At 33.3% G+C, this 15,436-nt stretch overlaps 1 protein-coding gene across 1 annotated transcript; it reads left to right on the top strand.

The window, feature by feature from the left end:
- Positions 1-971: 971 nt before the first annotated feature.
- On the top strand, positions 972-15,169 carry LOC137655063 (probable glutamate receptor). Its single transcript, XM_068388965.1, has 10 exons — positions 972-1,097; positions 1,327-1,577; positions 4,795-4,923; positions 5,116-5,281; positions 6,219-6,460; positions 7,184-7,368; positions 8,001-8,237; positions 9,982-10,160; positions 10,863-11,052; positions 14,786-15,169. The coding sequence occupies exons 1-10, from the start codon at positions 1,000-1,002 to the stop codon at positions 14,936-14,938; spliced, it is 1,830 nt and encodes a 609-aa protein (XP_068245066.1). The 5' UTR covers positions 972-999; the 3' UTR covers positions 14,939-15,169.
- Positions 15,170-15,436: the final 267 nt, after the last annotated feature.

The following is a 15,436-nucleotide window of genomic DNA, read 5'->3' as shown; positions in this document are numbered from 1 at the left end:
TTCCCAAATTGTTTCCTTCCTGAAATGATATTTGTGTGGGATTTTCGAAGGACAAATGTATGAAGACGTTTTCAATGAAATTGGCCAGAAAAATAATTCTTCGTGTGATATAACCCCATAATCCTTTTCATCTATAACTACGCATCTTTTACCTACACACTCACGTGTGTATATATATATATATATATATATATATACATATATATATATATATATATATATATATATATATATATATATATATATATATATATATATATATATATATATATATATGTATGTATATATATATACTGTACATATATATATATATAGAGAGAGAGAGAGAGAGAGAGAGAGAGAGAGAGAGAGAGAGAGAGAGAGAGAGAGAGAGAGAGAGAGAGAGAGAGAGAGAGGGGGGGGGGGCGGGGGGATTATATTTTATCTTTCCTTTCTGGATGAGAAAGTCCTAATAGAAATTAAGTAACTAGCCTACTCGATTGCAACGTAGAATAAAAAATCAATAATATACCAGAGTACAAAAGAATAACGTAAAAACCCATATTTCTTTCTTAGGATATACAAATATTGCACAAATTTCAATTCAAGCCATATTTCTTTGAAACATTCTTAAAAGACTGGGTTCAAAGCTCTACTCAGTTATTTGAGCTGACGGTAAATGTCTGCAACTGATATCATCGAAGATATACGTGTTGCAGCATTGATTAGATAAAGAATATTCTTGGCCATAGCTTTATCTACTCAGATGTATAAAAAGATTAAATGTTATCTATATGCAATAAGGGGGAACGGGGGATGTCCAGGGTAAGGGAGAGGGGATCCTCCTTATAACTCAGTCCCCAGGACCCTCAAAGCTATACCATGTTTGTAAATTTCTGTTAAAACTTATGTAACCTTAAACTTTCCCCCATTTCTAACGCCAGTTTCAATTACAGGCAAATAGTTAAGGAATATCATCCCATGACTGTTTTGGACTTCGCTACCCAGCTGCATACCGATATGTTTCAACAATCGTTTCCTATCTGGGGAAGTGTCACTGTCACTTGCAGAACATTTCTGATTGATTTTACTGGTGGTGGGGACGAAGAAATTCTCAGGTAGATTTTACACTCTAATAGAAAATTATCTTTGTTTTATCTGCCAAATTTTATTATTATTGGCTAGACGGCAAACTCACTGGACGATAATCTAGATTAGATTAGATTACTTCACTTAACTACTTATGTTCAATTTTATGGAAAAAAAATATCGTTACAGAATTTAAGCCACATCTCTTCAGAACCCTTCATTATTTTTTATCTAATCTTTTTCTCTTTTTTTTTCTAGATTTTTGGAAACGAACAAATTTTACGAGAAGCCTGATAGCAGGGTCCTAATGGTGGGGAGAAAACGTAAGGCTAGATCAGCTATTAAGAATAGAACATTCCGTAACAACATCAATACTCTTTACCTCGGCCTTCAGGAGGGAGCCATCGATAGACTCATATCAGAATCAAGAACCTCCACCGTTGGAGAAAGACGTATTTCTCAAGATGCCCATGAATTTCAAGCAGGTGTCGAGACGAGAGAGGAAAGAGGTAAACATCATTCACGGTCCTTATGTTATTGGTCCTCCACCAATACCAAACTTTCAGTACGTTCATTTTAAGAGGAAATTGTTTTTCTTGTTGTTTTATTTTCAGTTGTTTGTTAAAGGTTACTGAAGCATTATTTGAGAAGTTTATCTATAGAGCAAATGATAATCGATTAGACTTAAGGAGCTCTCTTGAGGTGCGGGCGGATTTGAGTCGCCACTAGCTGACTCTTGTGTAAAGGGAGACGCTCGTGTATATTTCTTAACAGGTCGCCTTCTTCATTACAGCCCATATGATCACAGCAGTCACGAATGTTTTATTTTCCTGGTCCTTGGAGAATACCACTAAGCGAATGTACCTAACTAGGAAAACTCAACCACACCAGAATTTTTCTCCTGTCTTATTCTCCTGAGATAAAAATAACAATGAACTTGATTACCAAATATTTTAATATATACAAATGCTTGCTTACCATGGATACATTAATAATATTCTTAAAATAATCGAAATTGCTATAAGCATGTATAAACTTACGTGGTTGGAGCAAAATGCAAACTGCTATAACATTACTTAACTCTGGCCATGTAACATCTCTCTTTTTTTTATCGTCATAACATTTCTCACAAGACGCGAAGAATTCCAGCATGCGACGTTTAGTTACAATGGCGAAGTTTTGGAGATGACCCCCATGATGGTCCATATAAGTTGTAGCACAAGATAATGTCATGTAATCGGTAGTAGGTTGGCCAGGACACCAGCCACCCGTTGAGATACTACCGCTAGAGAGTTATGGGGTCCTTTGACTGGCCAGACAGTAGCCTACTACATATGACCCTTCTCTCTGGTTACGGTTCTTTCCCTTTGCCTACACAGACACAGAATAGTCTAGCCTATTCTTTACAGATTCTCCTCTGTCCTCATACACCTGACAACACTGAGATTACCAAACAATTCTTCTTCACCCAAGGGGTTAACTACTGCACTGTAATTGTTCAGTGGCTACTTTCCTCTTGGTAAGGGTAGAAGAGACTCTTCAGCTATGGTAAGCAGCTCTTCTAGGAGGACACTCCAAAATCAAACCATTGTTCTCTAGTCTTGGGTAGTGTCCTAGCCTCTGTACCATGGTCTTCCACTGTCATGGGTTAGAGTTCTCTTGCTTAAGGGTACACTCGGGCACACTGTTCCATCTAGTTTCCCATCCTCTTGGTTTGTTAAAATTTTTATAGTTTATATAGGAAATATTTATTTTAATGTTGTTACTATTCTTAAAATATTTAATTTTTCCTTATTTCCTTTCCTCACTTGGCTATTTTCCCTGTTGGGGCCCCTGGGCTTATAGCATCCTGCTTTTCCAACTAGGGTTGTAGCTTAGCATTTAATAATAATAATAATAATAATAATAATGTAAAACTCTGGCACTGTCTCCTGGTTGATAGAATTAATGTCGTCAAATTGAAGACTGAAACGACAAAGCTGAAAACAATTTTGACATTTTGGTCTCTTTCTTCACTAGATTACAATAACAACGTTATGGCTGCTGGTGAACAAAAAGTATAACCTTCAGAGTATTCATTGGTCAAAATATGCCAAAATATGTGGAAATCCAGAAAGGAGGGATACATTTAACAGTGACGATGTCACAAAACATTATACGGTGCAGTTTTATAATTATAAATTTCCTTCCAGTCAATCAATAAGACTACATGTACATCTAAGCCTATGGCATAGCCTACGTCAGAGATATGTAGACACATGTAACTGACGGTGAAATAATGCTTTTGCTTCATGTTGCAATTTAAAATGCCCACTTACCGTTCTATCAAGTCTTTCTTCTTCCCTCCTTGAGGGTAAACTCGGGCATGCTATTCTCTCTCTCTCTCTCTCTCTCTCTCTCTCTCTCTCTCTCTCTCTCTCTCTCTCTCTCTCTCTCTCTCTCTCTTCTTAAATCTATTAAGGTTTATGTTTGAAAGATTCAATTTAATGTTGCTGCTGTTCTTTAAATATTCTATTTCGGTTGTTCATTACTTCTCTTGTAGTTTATTTATTTCCTTGTTTCCTTTCCTCAATGGGCCATTTTTCCCCGTTGGAGCCCTTGGCCTTATAGCATCCAGCTTTTCCAACTAGGTTGTAGCTTACCTTGTATTAGCAATAATAATAATAATAATAATAATAATAATAATAATAATAATAATAATAATAATAATAATAATAATATAACCAAGTTTTCTCTCTCGAAGAATTTGCTTTAGTTTCAAGAAGGTATCATCACAGTATCGATTCGCGTGTTGAGCATTAGCCATGGCTATATATATATATATATATATATATATATATATATATATATATATATATATATATATATACATATATATATATATATATATATATATTATATATATATATATATATATATATATATATACTGTATATACACATATGTATATATATATATATATATATATATATATATATATGTATGTATATATATACATATATATATATATATATATATATATATATATATATATATATATACAGTATATATACTGTATATATATAGCCTATGCATAAGTATATACATATGTGCATTTTAAAAAACTTAATTTTATGACCAATGTAGTATTATTAAGTCTATGTAGTAGGCATACAGGTATTTCATAATAGTTATTGTGTACAAAATGCAATTAGTCGCATAAAAATCGCCCAAATTTATGATTTTATTGTTGCTACAATCTCCTGTCAGATGCCAGGAAATCGCATATAAGGGTGTTTCCTTGTAAAGAAATTATCTAGGGGAAGCCCCCAGATCTCCCAGTGGCAGTGCCTTTTAAAACTTTAGGCCCCCCCCCCCCACACACACACACAAAAAAAAACGTTCCTACGCCTCTAATAGTGCTTTGACAGTAGGCTATCAAGCCAGTGGTCCGGCATTAGTGTCAACCTTCACCAAAGAGCCACCAAGCGGATTATTTCCGCAGGTACCCCATTCGATTTATAATCTGAACACAGGGGAAAATTACTAGCGAATCGTAAAACTTAAGACGCTCTCCTTAGATTTTAGTAATTATTCTTAGTTTTACCTGTATTTGATTTCTTTTCTTGAACAAAAACTAATAAAGAATATAATTTATCATCAATACTATTATTAGGTTTTAGTGATAAATGAATAAAGCAATTAATATAATTCATTAGTGGTAAATAACAATATTTTTTTTACCAGGTTTTGAGGATCGGGTTTCTATATACAGCGGGTGTCCCTATTGTGATGATGGCCAAATTAAAGTCCTAATGCAAGGGTCTTGGTCTATAGGATCTAAAATACCATCAAAGGATATTAGTCCAATCATCAGTAAGTAGTATCTACTGTTCTTTGCCACTCGCAAAGGCAAAAACTCAATTTTAATATCTTTGCTACTTCCTTCTGAATGAGTTTCTGTCTGATGCTTTGTACAGAGTGTCTTTCTTTGAGATTGAGAGCGTCTTTAGCACAAAAGAACGATTAAATCTGAAGGAATAATGATAATCTTTCTATGACCCACAGACGAGGTGAAAAATCTCCATGGCTACCTCATGCGCATCATCTCAATAGCATTCACGCCTTACGCGGATTACATCCAGAACAAAGATGGTCCTGGTGGCATTGTCACACTTCTGGATTCGCTAGATAAGAGACTGATAGAAATCTTCGCTCCTGTGATGAATTTCAGGTATGATGACACTCGTTATTTGAAGCCATTGAAGGCATTTTAGGACCAAGTCAGTTCCATGAATGCCTTACGATACGTCCCATAGATATCTGGGAAGTCCACCATTCAGGATATTCTGGAGCTTCTCCGACGAATAGGAATTTGTTGTTTTGAATATTAGTGGGTCATTTTACAAGATGTCTTAACTCTGAACTTAGAAATAAACCAGATTCTAGAATGTCGTAATCTGCTGTGCATTCGATCACTGTATATAAATTCGTTAGGCTGTATTATTGAAATTTATAAGGCATCCAAAAAAAGGATGAAAAAGAGCAAAAGTTATTAAGAGAGAGAGAGAGAGAGAGAGAGAGAGATTTAACCAAAGCAAAGTTAAACTATATTTCATGAAGGTATCTAATATGAATATTATCCTTGGATGAATTTTCATTCTTTTATAGAAAGATATCGCATTGAGGAAGATGAGGCTTCCGCAATTAGTCTCCCTTGTGCGGAAAGAATATTTACTTCTAATTATGCACAGGCCTGCTTCTAAACCTTTAGAGCACAGTTATTTAGGAAAGCTGTACTTGTTTTTTTTTTCGGAAACTTTTTCACACAAATTTCTGAATATTTAACAATAGGCTGAAATCTAGCTACATAAGGAGCTTGAGCAAACATGCATCAGATATTATCTAAGCTGTTAATAGGCCTAGTTATATACCATCATTGAAAGTTTATCCTGTGAGTTTAAAGTAAATTTTCCTAGCATCATCTGCAAAGCCTACTATTATTATCATTGATTTCACGAAGGGAAAGCAATTTATGATTAAATGTGTGTATTCATAAATGGGCTAAATGATAATAGGTAATACTGTAAAGCAGTAGATTTAATGAAATATTTTTTAATTATTTTTCATTTTGAGCAGATTTTTTTTTTTTTTTATCTCCACCTCAACAGTTTCGTCGTGAAGTCGCCCCCAGACATGTCCTTTGGATCTCGTCTGCCAGATGGGAGTTGGACTGGGGTCCACGGTGCCATCTACCGAAAGGAGGCTGATTTTACAACAAGCGTGGGTCCTTCTTCACAGAGACTTGAGATCGTAGAGTACGAGAGAACTGTTCCCGTTGACCAGCTCATCATTGTGTCTTTAAAGCCGCAACCTCTGCCCCAGTATCTTGTGTTCTTGCGACCTTTCACGGGTAAGTTGGATTCCCAAGTAGCCAACACCTGGTCGAGACTGGAGGATTTCGATTTTAAAAACAAAACCGGAATTTGACAGGCTTATGTACGACAGAATGGGGATCAATTCTTATCTTTCTTTATAACTGCATGAGTATGATAGTCAACTGTCGCTTTGATTTAAACTCGACAAAGGTTCGAATCCTTCCCCGATCATAAATTCTTATCAAAATGGGGATTTCCCCTTCGATCTAGGATTCTGAGACAGAGGAAATTCGATATTGAATGGTATTTTGGGTTTTTTATATATATATAATATGTATATATATATATATATATATATATATATATATATATATATATATATATATATATATGTGTGTGTGTGTGTGTGTGTGTGTGTGTGTGTGTGTTCAAATGACACATTGATTTATAACAATGTTGAACAGCTGACGCAAAATCATATAATACTGCAATTTAGCCTAATTCTGAGCTGACTGATATGACACAAAAAGGAGTAATAAATTAATAATGTATTTTGTTAAAATCCCAACAGAGTTGAAAAGAGTATTTTGAATATTTTTGCAGGTATTAATTATCAATATTCCACAAATAAACGCTATTGATAATGATAATATTTGAAACGCTCTTACCAGGAATTGCTTCCTCATGTGATCGTAAACAAATCGGATAGATAGTTTTTGAGAGTCGTTTTTAAAACCATGAATTCTCTGGCTTTCCAGTTGGCGTTTGGGTCTGCATCGTATTAGCCATTATGATTTGGGGTACAACATTTTGGCTGCTGCAAAGAGTACGCTCCAACTTCACTGGAGAAGAACCCATCACCTTCAACTCAGCCATCTTCTACAGCTGGACTGTCATACTGGAGGATCCACCGATTACGACACCAGATGACATCTCAGGCCAGGTAAGGTTTCTATTGTCAAGGGAAGATGAACATGGGAAATGTTTTCTCGTGGGTGTGTCAGATTAGATTAGATTAGTTCTTTAGGTTTAACAGGAATACAATAGTTCCTAGCTACAATTTACAGATAACTAAAAAGAAACTTCACCAGGCAGTTTTTTTTTTCTTGTTTTTTTGAGAGTATACAAACAACTGATTTTAAGACCAGGAGTAGGAGATAAAGGATGGATTTTATTTTTCTATAATTCTGAATTACTAACAAGACTACATCCTAGGATTCTTTTTATTATCAGTCAACAACTTTATATAGTTGATAGTTTAAAGGTTCAACAGAGGAAAGGGACCGGACAATGTCCTAGAGATTGACCATATTTACATATGATCAACGCTCAAACCTCCTCTCCAACAAGCTTGGGTCAAAGAGAGGCAGGTAATGGCTGCTGGTGACGCAGCAAGTATACTTCTAGTTTCACCCAAACACCAGAAGCCTTAGCTCACAGTGATAGTGAGGATGCAGATATTACCAGAAACTATTCAACTTGGGCGTGTCTGAAACTCCTATCCAACAGATTGCCATGCAGCAACGTTTGCGATAGGCTACCGCAGCATTTTTTTTTTTTAATTTGTATCCACAGATGTTATTATGCTGGTGGCTCATAGCTTGTTTTCTGCTCATGTCTGGCTTTAAATCCTCCCTCGTGGCCCATCTAGCGATTGTGGCTCAGTCAGAGCCGATCAACACTTACCGAGACTTAGTGACACAGAGCAACTGGAAGTGGGGCATCGAAGACACACTCTTAACAGGAATGGTCATTCAATACTTCTCCCAAAATGTCGATCCAGATGTCAGATACATCTACAAATTGAACGAGGTGAGACTATATATATATATATATATATATATATATATATATACATATATATATATATATATATATATATATATATATATATATATATATATATATATACAGTAAATATATAATATAATGTATGTATGTATATATATATATATATATATATATATATATATATATATAACCCCATTTTATCGTTTTCTTCTTCCTTATTTGCTATATCTCTTGGGAAGAGATTACAGTGAGTCCCTTCGAAAGAAATAATTTGTTTTGATAGAGGTTATAATGAGATTTGTATCCTAACCTTCTAATATACTTATTTATTATTATTATTATTATTATTATTATTATTATCATCATCATTATTATTATTATTATCATCATCATCATCATTATTAGTAGTAGTAGTAGTAGCAGTAGTAGTAGTAGTAGTAGAAGTGGGGCCCAGGTTCTAGGTTTCTCGTTGCTCTCTCTACAACACTGTGATTGTGGGCACACTACTAGAAGAAGCTTAGTAGGTGCAAAGAGCTGCAATCTGTAGGAAATTTATTATCATTAGTTACCTCCTACACAGACAGCACAGCTTGCATATTTTTACTTCTAAATTCACGGGCCTTTCTAATATACCAGGCAACCTCTTTAGCTGGTGTTTCTAAATTCTCTATTTCTATGTTATTATTTCTAAATTTTCTTAACTCATTACAGTTAAACATATGCCTAGTAGTATCCTCGGCCTTCCTACACAACACACCAAGTCTATCCTTATCATTCTTGTTTCTATATATTTTTCTTAATTCACTCTAACATATTCAACTTTGTTTTCATAACGATTACTGCCTCATTAGTGTTAAGTTCTCCTATCTAGTCTCTTCGGCCATTACTTTTCACAAACCTCAGTTTGGTCATCTCTCCTTTCTTTTCTTCTATTTTTCATTTAGTTTCATTTGTCACTTTACTTTTTACTTCTTTTTTGATTTTCTGCTTTTTATACTTTCTTACTTCTTCAATTTTAATATATTTATTGCATATTTCTATTATATTTTCCCCAACATTCCCCATATGGTTCTCTTATTTGATCTTCCACTACCTCCTAAAGTAGTCGTTATGATGTTATGAAAAAGCATCACCTTTTTATACTCATTCTATTTTCAACTGGCCCTCATATTCCTGTTTCTGCTATTAGCCCCCAGTATGGTGTGGTGGCAACCTGTTCAAACATTCCTTTCATAATTTTGTAACGTATACTCTTTAGTTCTTTCATTTCTTTTTCGTTTATCACACCCCATGTCTCCATATTTACAAACATTGTAGGAACTACTACTGTCTTATAGATCTTTATTCTCACTAGCAATGCCAAATCTCCTACTCTGTTACTGTGTCCATACTTCCTAACTTCCTGTACCATTTATTCTATTTTTGCTTCCCTTTTGCTTATGCTGAGACTATGGTTTCCTTTTTCTAAGTACCATTCTCCAAAGTTTTTATATTCCTTAACTGTTTCTATACTTCCATTTCTAACCAATACATTCACCTTTTTAACCTCTTTTTTTTGTAGCTAGTAGTAGTAGTAGTAGTACCAAACTTTTCATCACCGAGTCTTCACTGCAGTAATAACTATAAGCTTCAATATAATCGGCTGCTGATATTTACCGTCAACTCAATGAAAACAGACAGAAATTTTACATAAATTTCAATATAATTTTTCATCCTTCGCGTATCCATGATTTAATCCCTTCTGTCTTCAACGCAAACCGCACAGAAATCCTCTCCTGCAGAGGGGCTGAAGAGAGTACTCGAAGGGCGTTTCTCCTTCCTCATTAGTAAGAACCGGATCACTACGATCATTGCGCAGATCTACAAGAAGGAAGTCGGTGAAACACAATTCTATTTGGGCAAGAAAGGTTACACTGTAGCTTCGGCCATGGGGTGGGGAGTTAGGTGAGTATACTGAACATAGAATTGGAAGGTTCTTCAGATATTTTGTATTCATATTCTTCAGTGTATACCATCTTTATGCTCCCAGTATGAACACTCTCTGAAAATTAATTTGAGATTGAAAATATTAAAATTGTAATAATCTTTAATTCAGAAATGTTTTTTTTTTCCTTGTGCTAATTTCAATATTCCTAACAAAAATCTAGAAAGAAACTTGTTCGTAAGTTCGTGTTTAAGTAAATCAAAAGAGATTTATTTCTAAATTTTCAAATTTCTTTATTATATACAGTCTTGTGAACAATTATTTGATTTGATAATTTATTTTAAAAAAAGGCGGAAAAATAAATCATTCAAATTCATGTTTATTTGATGCAGTTTGCTTTGTTTATTGCCATCATTTTTTTTTTTAAATCTGCAAGTGAAAAACAAAGACAGAAAAACTTGGGCCAGGAAAGCTGGTAGTAAAAACACTTGTTTTAAACCAGCTGAGGGTTAAAAGATAATTTAAAAAAACAGATGCAGCTTTAATCATTACGTTTTCTTAAGCCAATGATAATAAAAGTCCCTTGAGACATTTTCGAAAAATTTGAAATAATCATTTCATGAAATCATGACAACATTGGTAACCTGTCATCCTGGGGTTGGAAGTTCGTTCATTTTGTTTTAAACTTTAGAAAAAGAGAATGAATAATGTCGCTGTTTCAGAAGAGGAGCCCCATTTCGCCCTTACCTTCACAAACTGATAAGTCGGCTGATTGCTTCGGGGATCATGGACTACTTGGTGGAAGATGTGGTGCATTTGAAAATCCTTCAAAGTAAAGCAGAGGCCAGACGCCACCAACAACAACAACAAATCATGGAGGCAAAGCAAGACGACCTACTCACCGCGGAGTCAGTAAGTAACGATGGAGCGTATATGAAATTTTGACACACACACACATATATATATATATATATATATATATATATATATATATATATATATATATATATATATATATATATATATATATATATATATATATCGTGACAGGAAAATTCCACCCATGAAAATTCCACCCAGAATATTTTACACAAAAAATTCCACCCAGAGAAAATTCCACCCAAAGAAAATTCCACCCAAGTAAACAACCATTTAAAACAAAGAATCTATAGATTAATGCATTACCAAAACAACAGTTCTTAACAAGCAAACAAAAATTTTAAATTACCAAAAATAATTGTTCTCTAGGAAACAACAAATATTTGTCCTTCGAATTGCTTAGTGGACTTTGAAAAATGAATCCATAATGCTCTTTTAACTGTTTCCTAACACTTCTATACGTGATTGTTTGTTTCACTTTGGCCAATCTTGCTGGAGAAAGATATGTGAGATTGGCAGAAAAACTCAGTATAATAATGACCCACAGTTTGCTCTTAAAATTAAATGCTTTAATGCTCTGACATTTCTTCCACCATCCGAAGTCATCGCTGCATTTGAATTGCTTTCGGACGATAATGATATACTAGATGAGTTTATTGGTTTCTTTGAAAGCACCTATATTGGCGTGTACCGAGGAAGAGGAGCCAACCGCCGAAGAGGAGAGCCCCTTATCTCAATAGGTCTCTTGAATGTACATGAACAGGTCTTGCAAAATATACCATAGTCCAATAATGGAGCTGAAGGTTTCCAAAGTGCTCTACGATCGTCGTTAGCAAGCATACACCCAAATCTCTGGAGACTTTGTGCCGCATTGCAAAAGGAAGAAAGCCTGACTCAAACAAAAATGATTCACATTACTCGAGGCGATCGCAACAATCAAAGAAATAAATACAAAAGTATTAATGACAGACTTAGACACCTTGTCAAATGTTTCGATGTCAATGATATTTTGAAGTTTCTAAAAGGTGTTGCATATAACCTTCATTAAATTTAATTTTTCTCTTATTTTTAATAATTTTGAACTATTTTTATTGGATACCCAATTTGTTGGATATATTCTTTTTGAAGCCAAATTTTAATTCTTATATCAATGACAGATTTAAACCCCTTGTTGAAAGTTTTGATGCCTGATATTTTCCTCTAACTGTTTTTTCATTTAATCTTTTTTATTGGAGATGTAATTTTTTAAATATATATTCTATGTTTAACTTACGTATATAACTCATAAATTTCTCTTCATGAAAAGAAAAAAATATGTTTTATTGTTGTTTGCTTATTAACCATTCTTTTGGCAATCTTCTAATACTTTATATTTTGATACTTTAAATAAACTTGGGTGAAATTCTCCTTAGGTGGAATTATCTTTGGATGGAATTTTCTGGGTGAAATTTTCGTGGGTGGAATTTTCATGGGTGGAATTTTCATGTAACCATATATATATATATATATATATATATATATATATATATATATATATATATATATAGATATAGATATAGATATAGATATAGATATAGATATATATATATATATATATATATATATGTGTGTGTGTGTGTGTGTGTGTGTGTGTTTGTGTGTGTGTGTATGTATATATACATATAACAATTGATAATGGTTTAAGAAACTGTCACCATTAGATATTATATGAAAACACAGTTGTAGTTTTCGTCTTTTTATCAAGTCTAAATGGTGATTTTATTAAGAAGCAAAGATGTGTCTTTTGGATTTTAGACACCAAATGTACATCATATAGCAATTGTGCGCATTATATATATATATATATATATATATATATATATATATATATATATATATTATAAGATAGTTCCCAGATCTGGGCACCAAAATATATATGATGGTCCCGTGTCTGGGAACCAAACATATAATATCATATATATTACGGCTGGCAAGCTATACAACCTCTCGAGTTCCAAACTCACCTGTTTGTTTTTACATTAAATCTGTTACACTTGAAAATGTTGATACCTAAGCTCTGAGACAGTTAAATAACTACTTGACAGCAATACATAAAACACTAAATATCAAAAGGTTTCTTAAGTAGCCTACACTAAAAACTAAACTGGGTAATCATTCTTACTATCTATTGAAACAAATTCTTACTACGATTCTTTAACAGGATACGAGCGAGTATGTAATAAACAGTTACACTGATGATTGAAATAATACACTCTTTTCAAAAATAAATATATTCTATATGAATTACAACACTTTGAAAGAATTTACGTAAAAACAAAATAAATCACTCGAAATATGAAGTCTGAACAAAACTTTAGATTAAGACAAAAAATGTTACACTGAAAATTATATAATCATTCAACTCGAAACATTAAATCTGTATAAAACCTTAGACTAAGACAAAAGAAATAATATTTACAGAAATTATACAATCACTTGTTTCACTTTGAATTATGTTTTACACACTATTTAATTAGTCTTAACACTCAATGAATATAGTTAACCAGATAATGATACAAATACCTTTCACATTACTACAGGGCCACTTACAAAAACTCTAAGAGAATTTTTATAAATACTCTCAATGTTTACAAAAATCTGTCACACCAAAACTAAGATTTCACTGAACACTTTTAAAACAATACACTGAGAGGTGTATGAGTGAGAGAGGGGGAGCTGGCTATAACTTAAGGCTGTAATTCTCTTTCTGATCTATGCATCCCTGGGGTCGCTGATATATGAAACTTAGCTACTTCCAGAAATTTCTAATCGATCTGGTAGCGTGGGGTGTTGGCCTAAGAGCATCAGAGTTATCAACTAGATGAAAAAAATGTCAAGAGACAATCCGGGGTTTCAGGCAACTCTCCCAATCAGCTACTCCTCCCACCCATCGTTCTCGGAAAAAGAAAAAGATAACATTTAACACTAGGGCCCTCAAGAATCTTCCAAAACACGTGGCATATAAGGATTGCGTATTTTCTCACAAACATGATGCAGTACCTCTTAGAAATATAAAAGAACATTACACAAGCCTTTGTTCGCATCTCATATGGTTACATAACACTCTCCAACAGATTATGTAAGACTTCGTAACAGATATACGTGAAATAAATAGTTAATTCTTAAAAATAATGTAAATTCACATATACTGACATTAATGAAGAATACAGTGATATTAACGACAAAAATCTTGTAATTTACATGCAAAACTTACATTTACACGAGAGGAACTCATCTTACGGGCTGGCTATCCACCTCTGCAATGCACATATGAAAACATAAATAAAATACATGAATAAACTACTGTATTTACTCTACATTAGACCAGCTTCATAAATATATATATATATATATATATATATATATATATATATATATATATGATGCAGTGAACATTTTGAAAAGTTGTTGAATGTATTTTCAAAATATGAAATGAAGACATAAATAAAGAGAAAAAAAGGCTATTAAACTCAAATTTGAGATTACTTTAATAAGGTACTGTTAAGGAAATAAATAAATCTCATAAATGAAGCTATATGATAAGTTAAAATAATATCTTAAAAATATAAAAAATTAAAATAAACGTTTGGAAGAAATAACAGTTAATTAAAGCAAGAGTGTACATGAATGTCAAATGGTAGGATTTTTGTTTCTGTAGAAAGTGATAGAGGAACAGTTCTACATTAAGAAAAACTATTAATGTATCAATCTGTTCTATCATCAACAGGAGGATGGAAACCCCCAAGTGCTTCGAATGGTGCATATGATGGGTGTGTTTCTCGTCCTCGTCTGCGGTCTGACCATTGCATCGATCATCTTCTGTGTTGAGAGGTTCATCCAGAGAAATTCAAGGCATAATGAGAAACGTTGTTCGGATTAAAACTGTGTGGTCTCACCCATGCACAGCCACTAGAAATGGATCTTACTATTATATCTCTATATAACTATTTGATTTGTAGATCTCCTTTGGTCGTACCTAGATTGATAGCATTAATTATTCGCACTGTATGTTATCAAGCTTAAAAATATTTAAGGAAATGAAAATCAGACATAAATTTGCTCTTTCACTATCTATCATGATATTTTTTATGCAAGGCGTCTTGATCAGTTATACAACCAGTTTTCCTAATCGGCTGAGGTGTACAATTTTATTTCCTTTTTTTTTCTTTTTTTTTCTTTTTTTTTTTGTACAATTCAATCGTTTTTATCTTAACGCTGACACTTTCGGTAAGTTAGTATTTGTAGAATTAATTTGTTGAAATACATTATATAGACATTGTTACTGATTTGTTGATCTGAATGACTAATAACTTATATATCCATTAGGCTATTAAACTTCACGACTATGATAAACTGAAATTTTACCTCATAGAAAAAT

This window comes from Palaemon carinicauda, chromosome 16, assembly GCF_036898095.1.
Source record: "Palaemon carinicauda isolate YSFRI2023 chromosome 16, ASM3689809v2, whole genome shotgun sequence".
Taxonomy (NCBI): Eukaryota; Metazoa; Arthropoda; class Malacostraca; order Decapoda; family Palaemonidae; genus Palaemon; species Palaemon carinicauda.
Note: the sequence above shows the minus strand (reverse complement) of the source record. Positions and strands in the feature narration are given on the sequence as shown.

Coding starts and splice junctions, on each gene's coding strand:
- LOC137655063 (XM_068388965.1), top strand. CDS start 1,000: ATGTTTCAACAATCGTTTCCTATCTGGGGAAGTGTCACTGTCACTTGC. Junction 5,282..6,218: donor GCTCCTGTGATGAATTTCAG/GTATGATGACAC, acceptor CCACCTCAACAG/TTTCGTCGTGAAGTCGCCCC. Junction 7,369..8,000: donor CAGATGACATCTCAGGCCAG/GTAAGGTTTCTA, acceptor TTGTATCCACAG/ATGTTATTATGCTGGTGGCT.